The sequence below is a fragment of the Mobula hypostoma genome, assembly GCF_963921235.1.
Source record: "Mobula hypostoma chromosome 22 unlocalized genomic scaffold, sMobHyp1.1 SUPER_22_unloc_1, whole genome shotgun sequence".
NCBI lineage: Eukaryota > Metazoa > Chordata > Chondrichthyes > Myliobatiformes > Myliobatidae > Mobula > Mobula hypostoma.
Genome location: NW_026948152.1, coordinates 179959 through 198093, shown reverse-complemented (window position 1 = coordinate 198093; position 18135 = coordinate 179959). Strand labels below are relative to the sequence as shown.

The 18135-nt window shown below is 47.5% G+C and overlaps 1 protein-coding gene across 2 annotated transcripts in view; it reads right to left on the bottom strand.

Moving 5' to 3' along the window:
• The window catches only part of LOC134341304 (inactive rhomboid protein 2-like), a 103440-nt gene that overhangs the window by 57274 nt on the left and 28031 nt on the right, over positions 1–18135 (bottom strand). For both annotated transcript variants that reach the window (XM_063039181.1, XM_063039182.1), the window contains exons 4-7: positions 17007–17207; positions 7615–7734; positions 7422–7531; positions 1519–1722 (exon numbers count right to left, since the gene is read on the bottom strand). In XM_063039181.1, the coding sequence (XP_062895251.1) occupies positions 1519–1722; positions 7422–7531; positions 7615–7734; positions 17007–17207 (635 nt within the window). The remainder of the gene's footprint in view (positions 1–1518; positions 1723–7421; positions 7532–7614; positions 7735–17006; positions 17208–18135) is intronic.

Below are 18135 nucleotides of genomic sequence, written 5' to 3'. Positions count from 1 at the left end.
GCCCCTGCAATTTCAACACTAGTCTCCTTCAAGGTCCGAGGGAACACCCTGTCAGGTCCCGGGGATTTATCCACTTTAATTTTCCTAAAGACAGCAAGCACCTCCTCCCTTTCAATCTGTACAGTTTCCATGATCTCACTACTTGATTCCCTTAATTCCATAGACTTCATGCCAGTTTCCTTAGTAAATACAGACGCAAAAAACCTATTTAAGATCTCCCCCATTTCCTTTGGCTCCGCACATAGCCGACCACACTGATCTTCAAGAGGACCAATTTTATCCCTTACAATCCTTTTGCTCTTAATATACCTGTAAAAGCTCTTTGGATTATCCTTCACTTTGAGTGCCAAGGCAACCTCATGTCTTCTTTTAGCACTCCTGATTACTTTCTTAAGTATTTTCTTGCACTTCTTATACTCCTCAAGCACCTGATTTACTCTCTGTTTCCTATACATTTCATACAACTCCCTCTTCTTCTTTATCAGAGTTGCAATATCCCTTGAGAACCAAGGTTCCTTATTCCTATTCAATTTGCCTTTAATCCTGCCAGGAACATACAAACTCTGCACTCTCAAAATTTCCCCTTTGAAGGCTTCCCACCTACCGATCACATCTTTGCCAGAGAACAACCTGTCCCAATCCACGCTTTTTAGATCCTTTCTCATTTCTTCAAATTTGGCCTTCTTCCAGTTCAGAACCTCAACCCTAGGACCAGATCTATCCTTGTCCATGATCAAATTGAAACTAATGGTGTTATGATCACTGGAACCAAAGTGCTCCCCTACACAGACTTCTGTCACTTGTCCTAACTCGTTTCCTAACAGGAGATCCAATATTGCATCCCCTCTAGTTGGATCCCCTCAGTGCCCAAGGACTGAGCACTGCTTATCAAGCTATGAGCCTATGTATTGCAGTGAAGATTCAAGCATAGATAAAGCAGTGGCTGGTTAGCAGAAGGCAAAGAGTGGGAATAAAGGGAACCTTTTCTAGTTGGCTGCCGGACATTAGTGGTGTTCCACAAGGGTCTGTGTTGGGGCCTTATATGTCAATGATTTGGATGATGGGATTGATGGCTTTGTTGCAAAGTTTGGAGACAATATGAAGGTAGCTGGAAGGGCAGGTAGTTTTGAGGAAGTACAGAGGCTACAGGAGGACTTAGACAAATTAGGAGAATGGGCAAAGAAATGGCAGATGGAATATAGTGTTGGGAAATGTACAGTAATGCACTTTGGTGAAAGAAATAAAAGTGTAGAGTATTTTCTAAATGGAGAATGAGGATGAATTTCTTTAGCCAGAGAGTGGTGAATCTGTGGAATTCTTTGAAACAGGCAGCTGTGGAGGCCAAGAGTTTACGTATATTTAAGGTAGTGGTCGATAGATTCCTGGTTGGTCAGGGCATGAAAGGATATAGGGAGAAGGCTGTGAGGAAAATTGGATCAGCCACGAGTGGGGTACAATGTACACACCTGTGCGTGTGGAGGTGACAGGTCGATGGGGAGTGGGGTACAATGTACATACCTGTGCGTGTGGAGGTGCTGAAGTTTGTCACAGGTGCTGATACTCAGTGAGCGACGGTACCGCCGGTTAAGCAACCTGCCCACAATCCCCAGTCCGTACTGACGTTTCTTCCTGTCAAACAGAGAGCTTCGAACCTGCGGTGTAATGTGTGTCCCCCGACCGTGGGTCTCAGCACTGGTTACACTGGGCAACCCCTCAGCACGTCTGAGAGCAAATCAACAACAGACCTTGGTGTGAAGACTTGCAGACAGGCGAATATAGCATCACTGCACAGCTTGACAACAGCCACACACCCCGACAACACTCACACACGCACGCCCCGACAATACCCGCACACCCCGACCACAACAGCTGTACACCCCGACAACACTCACACACGCATGCCCCGACAATACCCGCACACCCCGACCACAACAGCCGCTTACCCCGACAACACCCGCACAACCCCGACAATACCCGCACACCCCAACCACAACAGCTGCACACCCCGACAACACTCACACACGCACTCCCCGACAATACCCGCACACCCCGACCACAACAGCCGCTTACACCGACAACACTCACACACGCCCCGACAATATCCGCACACCCCGACCACAACAGCCGCTTACGCCGACAACACCCGCACCCGCACAACCCCGACAATACCCGCACACCCCGACCACAACAGCCGCTTACCCCAACACCCGCACCCGCACAACCCCGACAATACCCGCACACCCCAACCACAACAGCCGCTTACCCCGACAACACTCACACACGCACGCCCCGACAATACCCGCACACCCCGACCACAACAGCTGCACACCCCGACAACACTCACACACACACGCCCCGACAATACCCGCACACCCCGACCACAACAGCCGCTTACCCCGACAACACCTGCACTGCCCAACAACACCCACACTCGCACACCCTGACACCACCTGCACACCCAGCTCCAATCCCTGTGCACACCACTGTTCACAGGTCTGCAGTCTACTGCCACTCTCCGACTTCTCCCACAAAGCCAATGTCTAATACAATTTACTACCTCATCTTGAATGCCGAGCTACTGAACCTTCTTGACCAATCTCTCATGCAGGACCCTGTCAAATGCCTTGCTAAAATCCATGTAGACAACATCCCCTGCTTTGCCTTTATCAACTTTCCTGGTAACTTCCTTGAAAAACACTAGAAGATTGGTTAGACATGACCCTTCATGCATGAAACTGTGCTGACTATCCTTAAATCAGTCCATGTCTATCCAAATGCTCATATATCCAGTCCTTTAGAATACCTTTCAATAAGTTTCCCACTACTGATGTCAGGCTCACCGGCCTATAATTTCTTGGTTTGTTTTTAGAACCTTTCTTGAGCAGCAAAACAACATTGGCTGTCCTCCAATCCTCTGGCATCTCACCTGTCACAAGAGATGAAGTTAAATATCTCTGCTATGACCCCAGAAATTCCTGCACTTGCCTCCTCCAGAGTCTGAGGGAATACCTTGCCAGACCCTGGGGATTTATTCACCCTAATTTGCCTCAAGACAGCAAACACCTCCTCCTCTGTAATCTGTAGAGAGTTCATGAAGTTGATGAAAGGTCTCAGCCCGAAACGTTGATTGTTTACTCTATTCTGTAGATGCAGTCTGGCCTGCTGAGTTCCTCCAGTATTTTGTGCGTATTGCTTGGATTTCCAGCATCGCAGATTTTCCTGTGCTTGTGGTTCTCTAAACCTGTTATCTTCACCTTTTATTCTGACAGGCACATACCGGCTTTGTACTTGCAAAATTTCACTTTGGAGGCCTCACACTTTCCAGGTACACCTTTGCCAGAAAACAGCCTGTCCCAATCCACACTTGCCGGATCCTTTCTGATACCATCAAAATTGGCCTTTATCCAATTTAGAATCTCAACCCATGGACCAGACCTATCTTTTTACATATTTACTTTGAAACTAATGACATTCTGATCACTAACTGCAAAGTGTTCCTCTACACAAACGTTTGTCATCTACCCTGTCTCATTCCCTGACAGCAGAACAAAAAATGCACTCTCTCTCTCATTGGGACTTTTACGTACTGATTAAGAAAATTTTTCTGAACATATTTAAGAAACTCTGTCCCATCTAGTTTTTTAACAAATCGGAGGTCCCAGTCAATATGTGGAAAGTTAAAATCACCTACTATAACATTATGTTTCTTTGCAACAGTCTATGATCTCTGTAAATTTTTTCCTCTAAATATCTTGGACTGTTGAGTGGTCTATAATATAGCCCTATTAACGTGGTCATACTTTTCTTATTACTCAGTTCCACCCATAACACCTCACTAGAAGAGACCCAACGTAGACTGGGAAACTGCTTCGCTGAGCACCTATGTTCCGACCGCCAGAAAAAGCGGGATCTCTATATGGCCACCCATTTTAATTTCACTTTCCAATCCCATTCAGACATGAGAAATCCATGACCTCCTCCACTGTCGCGATGAAGCTACACTCAGGTTGGAGAACCAACACCTTATATTCTGTCTGGGCAGTCTCCAATCTGATGGCATGAACATCAATTTCTAGAACTTCTGGAATGCCTCCCTTCAATATTCGCCATTCCCATTTCCCTCTCACCTTCAAAGTTGCTGGTGAACGCAGCAGGCCAGGCAGCATCTCTAGGAAGAGGTACAGTCGACGTTTCAGTCCTGACGAAGGGTCTCGGCCTGAAACATTGGCTCTGCGCCTCAGGACTCTGCAGGGATTCCTGTATGCCAAGCACCATCACAGGTGGTACGTGTTGGCAACATACTTTGTCCAGAGGGGCTACTGTCTTCATGATGAGATGCAGCTGCCTCCGGCGGGCGTCAGCCGTGCTGCTTTGCGGAGTCTGCCCGGCTTCTATCAGGACTTTCTGAGAGTCTGGAGCATGGTGCCCTGTTCTGGCAGAGGGCGGAGTTCTGGGCCACCCCTGCCCTACCTCAGTGCATATCTGTGCAGCTCAGGTGTGTGGAGCTACTCAGCTGGGCTCACATCCATACCGCCGGAGCTGTTTGTCGGGCCCAGGCCCCAGCCCTGCAATCTTATCCGAGAGCCGAGCCAGCACAATTTGAGCCGTCTCTCCTCGACACCCACAATCCCATTCAGGGATGCAAGTAGGAGATATCAGTATAGGCTGCTGCTCCACACCCTCCACTTCCTAGCCCTTGTCCATTGTCCCAACACGCCATGGCGGTCAGTCTTTCCACCTGGAGGTGAGGGAGGTCCCCAGTGGAAATCCCTTTACGAGGGGGTTCTTCCCATGCACCTGGCGGATCTGGGGTGGGGGCTGCTGCATAGAGCGGTGCCCTGTAACAAGTTCTTTAGTTTGTACACGGATCTCCCAGCTGCATGTCACTTCTGTGGGCTGGAGGAGACCGTGTACCACACGTACATAGAGTGTGTGAGGCTGCAGCCCCTTTTTGTGTATCTGTGTGGGCTGCTTCTCACCTTCTGGTTGCATTTTAGCCCCACAGTATTTATATACGATCATCCAGTAAGGAGGGGGGCATGCAGGGATGAGGATGTACCTGACAACTTGCTCCTGGGGCTGGTGAAATCAGCCATCTGTGGGTCCTGGAAATGGGTGGTGGGAGGATCTGCCCGGGTAGACTGCCTGGCAATGTTTAGGAGGAATGTTCGTGCCCGGGTAAATATTGAGAAGGAACACACTCTGTCCACGGTGACTGTAGAGGCGTTTCGGGGCCGTTGGGCTCCACAGGGGGTTATTGCCATCACTGACAGAGATGGAAACATTTTAGTTTAATGTGTATTGTCTATTTGTAGTGAAGTAATTGTGTTAGTCTCTGGTTTGTATATATAGCACTGAATCTATAATAAAGATATTCTGTATAAAAAAAAGGGGCGGTGGACGGGAGCGAGGGGGGATGGACGGGAGCGAGGGGGCACGGACGGGAGCGAGGGGCGATGTACACTGAAACATACAGTGAAATCTGTCATGTGCATTAACAACCAACACACCTCAGACAAGGTGAGGGAGGTCCCCAGTGGAAATCCCTTTACGAGGGAGTTCTTCCCATGCACCTGGGGGATCTGGGGTGGGGGCTGCTGCATAGAGCGGTGCCCTGTAACAAGTTCTTTAGTTTGTACACGGATCTCCCAGCTGCATGTCACTTCTGTGGGCTGGAGGAGACCATGTACCACACGTACATAGAGTGTGTGAGGCTGCAGCCCCTTTTTGTGTATCTGTGTGGGCTGCTTCTCACCTTCTGGTTGCATTTTAGCCCCACAGTATTTATATACGATCATCCAGTAAGGAGGGGGGCATGCAGGGATGAGGATGTACCTGACAACTTGCTCCTGGGGCTGGTGAAATCAGCCATCTGTGGGTCCTGGAAATGGGTGGTGGGAGGATCTGCCCGGGTAGACTGCCTGGCAATGTTTAGGAGGAATGTTCGTGCCCGGGTAAATATTGAGAAGGAACACACTCTGTCCACGGTGACTGCAGAGGCGTTTCGGGGCCGTTGGGCTCCACAGGGGGTTATTGCCATCACTGACAGAGATGGAAACATTTTAGTTTAATGTGTATTGTCTATTTGTAGTGAAGTAATTGTGTTAGTCTCTGGTTTGTATATATAGCACTGAATCTATAATAAAGATATTCTGTATAAAAAAAAGGGGCGGTGGACGGGAGCGAGGGGGGATGGACGGGAGCGAGGGGGCACGGACGGGAGCGAGGGGCGATGTACACTGAAACATACAGTGAAATCTGTCATGTGCATTAACAACCAACACACCTCAGACAAGGTGAGGGAGGTCCCCAGTGGAAATCCCTTTACGAGGGAGTTCTTCCCATGCACCTGGGGGATCTGGGGTGGGGGCTGCTGCATAGAGCGGTGCCCTGTAACAAGTTCTTTAGTTTGTACACGGATCTCCCAGCTGCATGTCACTTCTGTGGGCTGGAGGAGACCATGTACCACACGTACATAGAGTGTGTGAGGCTGCAGCCCCTTTTTGTGTATCTGTGTGGGCTGCTTCTCACCTTCTGGTTGCACTTTAGCCCCACCCTATTTATATACGATCATCCAGTTAGTGGGGGGGGGGGGAATGAAAAGGGATGAGGATGTCCTTGTCAACTTGCTCCTGGGGCTGGCGAAAACAGCTATTCGTGGGTACTGGAAATGGGTGGTGGAGGGATCTGCCCAGGCAGACTGTCCGACAATGTTTAGGGGGAATGTTCGTGCCCGGCTAATCATTGAGAGTGAGCATGCACAGTCTGTGGCCACCATAGAGGCGTTCTGGGACCGTTGGGCTCTGCTCCGCGGGGGATTAGCACCATCATTGACAGAGATGGAAATGTTTTAGTTTATTGTTGTTTGTCTAGTAGTAGTGTAGTAATTGTGTTAGTTTGTATATATTGTAGCACTGAATTTGTAATAAAGATATTTTGTAAAAAGTAGGTCAGACAGAGTGATCCTCCCTCCACATCGTCCTATCACACAAAAATGGCTACCCGTGGGTCTGCAGCTGATCCCAAGATCAGACGCAGAATGACACTCCCCTAACACACTCTTAGGGTCAGACACAGAGTGAAGCTCCCTTCTCACTGTCCCATCACACACTCTCAGGGTCAGACATAAAGTGACGTTCCCACTACAATGTCCCATCACACACTTCCGGGGGCAGACACGGAGTGACCCTCCCTCCAAACCGTCCCATCACACAGTCTTGGAGTCAGAAACAGAGGAAAATTCCCTCCACATTGTCCTGTCATACACTCCTGGGGTCAGACAGAGTGATCCCTCCTCACCATCCCATCACACACTTTTGGGACAGAGAACAGATGTGATTCTGAAGACTGTGTCTATTCACTTGGGGCCGAGCCAGGTGACTGCTCGCACCCCTCATCATGACTGCCAATCAGTGCCTTACTTGGTTGCCGGCAGTGTTGGTGACTGGAACTCCTTCTCACAGTACGCTGAAGGCAGTGGTGAATCAAACACGTCATCTGGGGTCGACAAAATTTCATCTGCATGCCCCGCCTGTGATTAGAATCAGAGACATTGTCATACCCTGGCTGTCCCATTCCCCTCAGCTCCAGCTCAGACACGACAGAAGTTCTTGCCTTTGTAAAGAAGGAACATTCCAGAGGATCCACGCCACCAATTGCTTCTTCTTCCAAGTTACTGGGGTAGGCAAAGCTTCTTCTGACTCTGCTTCTGGAACTCTCTAGCAAAGGTTGTCCCTGTGATAGATATGAGCACAAGTGATTAGTAATTAGTAATTATCTTTCAAGAATCACTGGATTCTGGAATGGTTCTGGAAGCACTGGAAAATTGCAAATGTCACTCCACTCTTCAAGAAGGGAGGGAGGCAGAAGAAAGGAAACATATATGCCTATATCTTAGTGGATGGGAAGATGTTGGAGTCCATTATTAAGGATGAGGTTTTGGGGTAATTGGAGGCAAATGCTAACTTTGGCTGTAGTCTGTATGGTTTCCTCAAGGGAAAATCTTACCTGACAAATATATTAGAATTCTTTGAGGAAATACAGGCAGAGTAGACAAAGGAGATCAGTGGATGCTATTTACTCGGATTTTCAGAAGGCCTTTTACAAGGTGCCACACATGAGACTGCTTAACAGAGATGATGATATTGTTATCATCAGATCCTCAAAGGCTGTGCTGAACTGCTGGCTAGTGTGTTTACGGACAGTTTTAATCTCTCCCTCTCCCAGTGTGTAGTGCCCTCCTGTTTCAAATCATCCATCATTGTCACTGTACATCATTGTAGCATGCATGAACGATTGGTGCCCTGTCGCACTCACCTCAGTTATAAGCAAATGCTTTGAGAGGCTGGTTAAAGACTACATCTAAAGCAGTGGTCCCCAACCACCGGGCCACAAAGCATGCGTTACAGGGCAGCAAGGAAACGATGAGTCAGCTAGCTATACCTTTCCTCATTCCCTGCCACGCCCACGGTTGAACTTGAATGCACACGAGGTCATCAGTTGGTCATTAACCTGCAACTACTCGATGAGTAAAAAACAAACGTCGCTTGAGAGTTTCTTTGGAAGAGGTGGTGGGGGACATAAAAGGCCAAACGATGATGATAACGCAGAGACAGCTAAGGCCGAGACTGCAAAAAAAAGAAAGCTTCCTTCAACAGAAAATACGACGAGTCGTACATAAAATATGGCTTTATTGCGACTGGTGGCTCGCACGCTCCAAGCCCCCTATGTGTGACATGTGGAGACAAGCTGTCTAATGAGGCAATGAAGCTGTCAAAACTGCTTCGGAACCTTGAGTCCAAGCACCCTGCACCTAAAGACAAACCCGTTGAGTTTTTCTGAGCAGAAAAAAACATGAGCAAGCAGGACAGAAGCAAGTGCTAAGAGGCACCACCTCCACCAATGCTGCTCTGAGAGCATCGTACTTAGTGGCTAGCCGTATTGCTAAGGCTAAGAAGCCTTTCACTGTTGGTGAAGAATTGATTCTGCCTGCTGCCAAGGACTTGTGCCGTGAACTGTTGGGAGAAGCTGCAGCTAACAAAATGGTACAGGTTTCTCTTTCAGCTACCACAGTTTCAAGGAGAATCGATGACATAGTGGAGGACATCGAAGCACTGCTGTTGGAACGGATTAACGAGTCTGGTTTCACTACCAAATAATGTCACCAGATCTTAACAGCGTATTGAGTGACGTTGTTAAAGTTATCAATCACATCAAAGCTAGAGCCCTGTTTGAGCAGCTTTGTGAGGAAATGGATGCAGAGCACAAACGCCTTCTCTTACACAGAGAAGTCAGGTGGCTATCAAAGGGGAGAGCCCTGGCCAGGGTTTTTGAGATAAGAGAGCAGCTACAGAGATTTCTTTCAGGAAAAAAGTCACCACTGGCAGCAGACTTCAGTGACGAGGAGTGGATAGCAAAACTCGCTCATCTGTGTGACATCTTCAACCTGCTCAATGAACTCAATTTGTCACTTCAGGGGAGAATGACAACTGTCTTCAAGTTGGCAGATAAAGTGTCTGCTTTCACAGCCAAACTGGAACTGTGGGGACGGCGAGTGGACAGGGGCATATTTGACATGTTCCCAACCGCAAATGACCCAAGACGTGCAAAGGAATGGGTCCATGACCCATTTGTGAATGTCCCCAGTGAATCATCCATGTCAGCACGGGAAGAAGATCAACTCCTCGAGCTTGCAAATGACGGTGGGCTGAAAAGTATGTTTGACATAACATCTCTGCCAGCATTCTGGATCAAAGTCAAGGCTGAATATCCTGAGATACCCACGAAAGCACTGAAAACATTGCTTCCATTTCCAACATCATATCTCTGTGAAGTGGACTTTTCTGCAATGAATGCAATGAAAACTAAATTGCGGAATAGACTGGACATAAGGAACCCCTTTATGACTTATAATTGACTTATCACTATATTTATGCGAGGAAAATATGCGCTGTGTGTTTAATATTAAATTTGTTAGATAAACCCTTTTAGAAATGAAATTGAGTGTATTAGCCACTGATAAGTGACTTATAGTTGACTTATCACCTATATTCCGGTCATGAGTAACCCGTCCCACCCCCCACCCCGGTCGGCCGGTCCGCAGGAATATTGTCAATATTAAACCGGTCTGTAGTGCAAAAAACGGTTGGGGACCCCTGATCTAAAGCATGCTACCACCCACACTGGACCCACACTTTTACTTTGATATTATTTGCTAGCTTCTTTCATATTTAATCTTCCCACTAATTTTTGCTTTGTAGTATGCCCTTTCTTTTGCTTTTATAATAGTTTTGACTTCCCTTGTCAGCCACAGTTGTATTATTTTACCATTTGAGTATTTCTTCATTTTTGGAATACACATGTCCTGCACCTTCCTTATTTTTCCCAGAAACTCACACCATTGCTGCTGTGCTGACATCCTGCCTGCAACTCCTTCCAATTTACTTTGGCCAACTCCTCTCCCGTACTACTGTAATTTCCCTCACTCCACTGAAATACTGCTACGTCAGACTTTACTTTCTCCCTAACAAATTTCAAGTTGAGTTCAATCATATTATGATCACTGGTTCCCAAGGGTTCTTTTACCTTAAGCTCCCTAATCGCTTCTGGTTCATTACACAACACCCAATCCAGTACAGCTGATCCCCGACTAGGCTCACCAACAAACTGCTCTAAAAAGCTATCTTGTAGGCATTCAACAAACTCACTCTCTTGAGATCCATCACCAACCTGATTTTCCCAATCCACCTGCATATTAAAATCTCCCATGACTACCATAACATTGTCCTTTTGACTCGCCTTTTCTATTTCCTGCTGTAACCTGTGGTTCATCTCCCAGCCACTGTTGGGAGACCTGTATATAATTGCCATCAATGTCCTTTTACCCTTGCAATTTCTTAACTCAACCACAAGGATTCAACATCTTCCGATCCTATGTCACATCTTTCCACTGATTCGATGCCATTCTTTACCAGTAGAGCCACACCAACACCCTCTGCCTACCTTCCTATCCCTCCGATATAGCATGTAATCTTGGACATTTCCCAGCTACAACCATCCTTCAGCCACTGTTCGGTGATGGCCACAACATCATACCTGACAATCTGCAATATTGCAACATCATGAAGATCTGACGAGGCTGATCCAGGCTCACCTCTGACCTCTGGTCAGATGACTCTTGATCTCCTGCACTTTGCCTACCAGGAGCACGTTAGAGTTGATAATGCTGTCATCTAACTGCTGAACAGATCCACTTGGATAAACAGGGCAGCACTGTGAGGATCATGTTTTTTTTTTATTGCTCAAGTGCCTTCAATTCCATACAGCCCTCATTGCTGGGGAAAAGCTCCATTCAATGCAGGTTGGCACACCCATTGTATCCTGGATAATTGTCTACCTGGCTGGCAGACCACAGTTTGTGTGCCTTCAGAGCTGTGTGTCAGACATGGCAATAAGCAGCACTGGAGCCCCATACAGGACTGTATTAGCTCCCTTCCTGTTAACCTGTATACCTCAGACTTTAGATACAACAGTCATGTCAACTGCAGAAATTCTCTGATGACTCAGCAATAGTTGGGTGTATAGAGGGAGGATGCAGGATGAATACATGACCCTGGTGGGGAACTTTCAAATGGTGCAAGCTGAATCATCTGCAGCTTAACATCAGTAAGATAACAGAGATGCTGATGGACTTTAGGAAGACTAAGCCTGCACTGCTCCCTGTGACTATTGATGGTGAGGACGTGGATGTGGTGAGGACCTGCAAGTACCTGGGGGTGCACCTGGATGACAGACTTGAGTGAGCACCAACACAGAGGCTGTGTACAAGAAGGCCCAGAGTCACATCTACTTCCTGAGGAGACTGAGGTCCTTTGGAGTACGCATGCATCACCTTCACGTGTTCTACCAGTCTGTTGTCACCGCTACAATCTTGTATGCGATGGTGTGCTGGGGCAATGGCATCAACATGGTTAGTGCCAACAGACTCAATAAGCTGATTAGAAAGACTGGCTCTGTTACAGGAGTCAAACTGGACACATTGGAGGTTATGGTAGAACAAGGGACTCTACAGAAAATCCGGAAAATCCTGGACAATGCTTCCCACCCTCTGCATGGCACCTTGGCTAAACAGAGGAGCCACTTTTAGTAATAGACTAATACAAACGTGCTGCTCCAAAAAGCACTATGAAGTCATTCTTACCCTCGGCCATTAGGTTCTATAATGAGTCAACCTATAGCTGATGACCTCCTCCTGTTAGACTGTTTGAGGTAACTTTTTTTTTATTCTTTCTTACTTCTCTTCTGATACTTGTATATCTGTGCACTTGTAATGACCCTGTAACACTGCAATTTCTTTTAGAGTCAATAAAGTATCTACCTATCTATCTGATCAATCTCTGTCTCGGAGGCTGATGTTAGGCTGTCTCTAAAGAGGGTGAACTGCAAGGCGGAAACACCCTGGTAAGGCTCTGAAAACCTGTGCCAACCAATTGGCGAGAGTATTCAAGGACATTTTCAACCTCTCACTGCTACAGGTGGATGTTCCACTTGCTTCAAAAGGGCAACAATTATACCAGTGCCTAAGAAGAATAATGTGAGCTGTCTTAATGACTGTCACCCAGTAGCACTCACATCTACAGTGATGAAATGCTTTGAGAGGTTGGTCATGACTAGACTGAACTCCTGCATCAGCAAGGACCTGGACCCACTGCAATTTGCCTATCACCACAACAGGTCAATGGCAGATGCAATCTCGATGACTCTTCACACGGCCTTAGACCACCTGGAGAATACAAACACCTATGTCAGGATGCCATTCATCGATTATAGCTCAGAATTTAACACCATCGTTTCCACAATCCTGATTGATAAGTTACAGAACCAGGGTCTCTGCACCTCTCTCTGCAACTGGATCCTCGACTTCCTAACCGGAAGACCACAATCTGTGTGGATTGATGATAATATCCCCTTCTTGTTGACAATCAACACTGGTGCACCTCAGGGGTGTGTGCTTAGCCCACTGCTCTACTTTTTCTATCCCCATGACTGTGTGGCTAGGCATAGCTCAAATGCCATCTATAAATTTGCTGATGATACAACCATTACTGGTAGAATCTCAGATGGACATAAGAGGGCGTACGGGAGGGAGATATGCCAACTAGTGGAGTGGTGTCGCAGCAACAACCTGGCACTCAACGTCAGTAAGACGAAAGAGCTGATTGTGGACTTCAAGAAGGGTAAGACGAAGGAACACATACCAATCCTCATAGAGGGATCAGAAGTGGAGAGAGTGAACAGTTTCAAGTTCCTGGGTGTCAAAATCTCTGAGGACCTAACCTGGTCCCAACATATCGATGCAGCTATAAAGAAGGCAAGACAGCAACTACACTTCTTTAGGAGTTTGAAGAAATTTGGTATGTCAACAAAAACACTCAAGATCTTCTACAGACTGTCTGATATGAGGGGGAGAGCTACTGCACAGGACCAAAAGAAGCTGAAGAGGGTTGTAAATTTAGTCAGCTCCATCTTGGGTACTAGCTTACAAAGTACCCAGGACATCTTCAAGGAGTGGTGTCTCAGAAAGACAGCGTCCATCATTAAGGACCCCCAGCACCCAGGGCATGCCCTCTTCTCACTGTTACCATCAGGTAGGAGACACAGAAGCCTAAAGGTACACACTCAGCGATTCAGGAACAGCTTCTTCCCCTCTGCCATCCGATTCCTAAATGGACAGTGAATCCATGAAGACTACCTCACTTTTGTTAATATATATTATTTCTGTTTTTTGCATGATTTTTAATCTATTCAAAATACGTATACTGTAATTGATTTACTTATTTATTATTATCATTTTAGTTATTTATCTTCTTCTTCTTCTTCTATATTATGTATTGCATTGAACTGCTGCTGCTAAGGTAACAAATTTCACGACACATGACGGTGGTAATAAACCTGATTCTGATTCTGATTCTGACTGAGGTCAAGCTTCCTGACCTGTAATTTCCTTTCTGCTGCCGCCCTCCTTTCCTAAACAGCGGAGTGACATTTGCAATTTTCCAGTCCTCCAGCACCATGCCAGAGTCTAATGATTCTTGAAAGATCATTATGAATGCCTCCACAATCTCTACCACTACCTTTTTCAGAACCCTCAGATGCAATTCATCTGGTCTGGATGACGAGTGTATCTTTAGGTCTTTCAGCTTTTTGAGCACTTTCTTCCTTGCAAAAGTAACTTCTTTTCCCTCACATCCTTCAACATCAGGCACACTGCTGATGTAAAATACTCATTTAGTTCATCTGCCATCTCCTTGTCCCCCATTTAAGGAGATTACAAGTAGGACAGATAAAGGGGATGCAGTGGATGTTGTACATTTGAACTTTCAGAAGGCCTATGACAAGGTGCCACTTCAGGCTGCTTATCAAGTTACAAGCCCATGGTATTACAATGAAGTTATTTGCATAGTTAGAGCATTGGCCAATTAGTAGGAGGCAGCGAGTGGGAATAAAAGGATCCTTTTCTGGCTGCCAGTGCCGAGTGGTGTTCCGCAGGGGTCGGTGTTGGGACCACTTCTTTTCATGCTGTATATCAATGATTTAGATGATGGAATAGATGGCTTTGTTGCCAAGTTTGCAGATAATATAAAGATTGGTGGAGGGGCAAGTAGTGTTGAGGAAACAGGTAGGATGCAGAAGGGCTTAGACTGATTTGGAGAACGGGCAAAAGAGTGACGAACGAAATACAATGTTGGAAAATGCATGGTCATGAACTTTGGTAGTAGAAATAAATGTGTGGACTATTTTCTAAACGGCATCCGTTAGTCTTGCGAGACCATGGATCTGCGCCTGCTAAGTCTTCACTCTCCAGGGCGCAGGCCTGGGCAAAGTTGTATGAAAGACCAGCAGTTGCCCATGCTGCAAGTCTCCTCTCTCCACACCACCGATCTTGTCCAAGGGAAGGGCATTAGGACCCATACAGCATGGCACCAGTGTCGTCACAGAGCAATGTGTGATTAAGTGCCTTGCTCAAGGACACAACACGCTGCCTCGGCTGGGGCTCGAACTCATGACTTTCAGGTTGCTAGTCCAATGCCTTAACCACTTGGCCACGTGAAAAAAATTGAAAAATCTGAGATGCAAAGGAACTTGGGAGACCTTCTGTAGAACACCCTAAAGGTTAACTTGCAAGTAGAGTCGATGGAGAAATAGTAGGGGACAGGGGGTCCAGTGAGATGGAGGAACTGAGCGAAATACATGTTAGTAGGGAAGTGGTGTTGGGTAAATTGAAGGGATTAAAGGCAGATAAATCCCCAGGGCCAGATGGTGTGCATCCCAGAGTGCTTAAGGAAGTAGCCCAAGAAATAGTGGATGCATTAGTGATAATTTTGCAAAACTTGTTAGATTCTGGACTAGTTCCTGAGGATTGGAGGGTGGCTAATGTAACCCCACTTTTTAAAAAAGGAGGGAGAGAGAAACCGGGGAATTATAGACCGGTTAGCCTAACGTCGGTGGTGGGGAAACTGCTGGAGTCCGTTATCAAAGATGTGATAACAGCACACTTGGAAAGCGGTGAAATCATCGGACAAAGTCAGCATGGATTTGTGAAAGGAAAATCATGTCTGACGAATCTCATAGAATTTTTTGAGGATGTAACTAGTAGAGTGGATAGGGGAGAACCAGTGGATGTGGTATATTTGGATTTTCAAAAGGCTTTTGACAAGGTCCCACACAGGAGATTAGTGTGCAAACTTAAAGCACACGGTATTGGGGGTAAGGTATTGATGTGGATAGAGAATTGGTTAGCAGACAGGAAGCAAAGAGTGGGAAAGACACAGGACCTTTTCAGAATGGCAGGCAGTGACTAGTGGGGTACCGCAAGGCTCAGTGCTGGGACCCCAGTTGTTTACAATATATATTAATGACTTGATGAGGGAATTAAATGCAGCATCTCCAAGTTTGCGGATGACACGAAGCTGGGCAGCAGTGTTAGCTGTGAGGAGGATGCTAAGAGGATGCGGAGTGACTTGGATAGGTTGGGTGAGTGGGCAAATTCATGGCAGATGCAATTTAATGTGGATAAATGTGAAGTTATCCACTTTGGTGGTAAAAATAGGAAAACAGATTATTATCTGAATGGTGGCCGATTAGGAAAAGGGGAGGTGCAACGAGACCTGGGTGTCATTATACACCAGTCATTGAAAGTGGGCATGCAGGTACAGCAGGTGGTGAAAAAAGCGAATGGTATGCTGGCATTTATAACGAGAGGATTCAAGTACAGGAGCAGGGAGGTACTACTGCAGTTGTACAAGGCCTTGGTGAGACCACACCTGGAGTATTGTGTGCAGTTTTGGTCCCCTAATCTGAGGAAAGACATCCTTGCCATAGAGGGAGTACAAAGAAGGTTCACCAGATTGATTCCTGGGATGGCAGGACTTTCATATGATGAAAGACTGGATGAACTGGGCTTATACTCGTTGGAATTTAGAAGATTGAGGGGGGATCTGATTGAAACATATAAAATCCTAAAGGGATTGGACAGGCTAGATGCAGGAAGATTGTTCCTGATGTTGGGGAAGTCCAGAACGAGGGGTCACAGTTTGAGGATAAAGGGGAAGCCTTTTAGGACCGAGATTAGGAAAAACTTCTTCACACAGAAAGTGGTAAATCTTGAGGCCAGTTCATTGGCTATATTTAAGAGGGAGTTAGATATGGCCCTTGTGGCTGCGGGGATCAGGGGGTATGGAGGGAAGGTTGGGGCGGGGTTCTGAGTTGGATGATCAGCCATGATCATAATAAATGGCGGTGCAGGCTCAAAGGGCCGAATGGCCTACTCCTGCACCTATTTTCTATGTTTCTATGTTTCTATGTGAGGAAGGCAAATGCAATGTTAGCATTCATTTCAAGAGGTCTAGAATACAAGAGCAGGAATATGATGCTGAGGCTTTATAAGACACTGGCAAGACCATGGGAGATCCCTTGCACGTGCACGCACATACGCACAGCCCTCTCACCGTAAGGGCAGCAGTTGCTGCGCGAAGACTCATCCGGACAACGGAGTCCCTTTTCCTGGGAGGAAATCTGCAACATTCGCTGTGAACATTCCCAAATGAACCCGGCAGAGTTTGAGGTGTGGGACTTGGGAGCAGGGTGAGACACTGATCTGTGGTGTTGGGATACTGGGAACTTTGGCCCTGGAAGGAAGAATCAGCCACCTAAGAATAAAGAAATATGAGGCATCAACAGAGATCTGCTGACCCCAAAAACAGAACCCTGAACCCATCCCAGTGTCCAGTCCCAGTGTGAGCCCTGCCCCAATCTCCACTCAAACCTGAACCCCTCCCAGTGTCCAGTCCCAGTGTGAGCCCTGCCCCGATCTCCACCCGAACCTGAACCCATCCCAGTGTACAGTCCCAGTGTGAGTCCTGCCCCAATCTCCACCTGAACACGAACCCATCCCAGGGTCCAGTCCCAGTCTGAGCCCTGCCCCAATATCCACCCAAACCCCTCCCAGTCTCCAGTCCCAGTCTGAGCCCTGCCCCAATCTCCACCTGAACCCAAACCCCTCCCAGTGTCCAGTCCCAGTGAGAGCCCTGCCCCAATAACCACCCGAACCCCTCCCAGTGTCCAGTCCCAGTGTGAGCCCTGTCCCAATCTCCACCCGAACCCGAACCCCTCCCAGGGTCCAGTCCCAGTCTGAGCCCTGCCCCAATCTCCATCCAAACCCGAACCCCTCCCAGTGGCCAGTCCCAGTGTGAGCCCTGCCCCGATCTCCACCCGAACCCGAACCCGAACCCGAACACATCCCATTGTCCAGTCCCAGTGTGAGTCCTGCCCCAATCTCCACCTGAACCCGAACCCCTCCCAGGGTCCAGTACCAGTCTGAGCCCTGTCCCAATCACCACCCAAACCCCTCCCAGTGTCCAGTCCCAGTCTGAGCACTGCCCCAATCTCCACCTGAACCCAAACCCCTCCCAGTGTCCAGTCCCAGTGTGAGTCCTGCCCCAATATCCACCCAAACCCCTTCCAGTGACCAGTCCCAGTCTGAGCCCTGCCCCAATCTCCACCCGAACCCCTCCCAGTGACCAGTCCCAGTCTGAGCCCTGCCCCAATATCCACCCAAACTCCTCCCAGTGTCCAGTC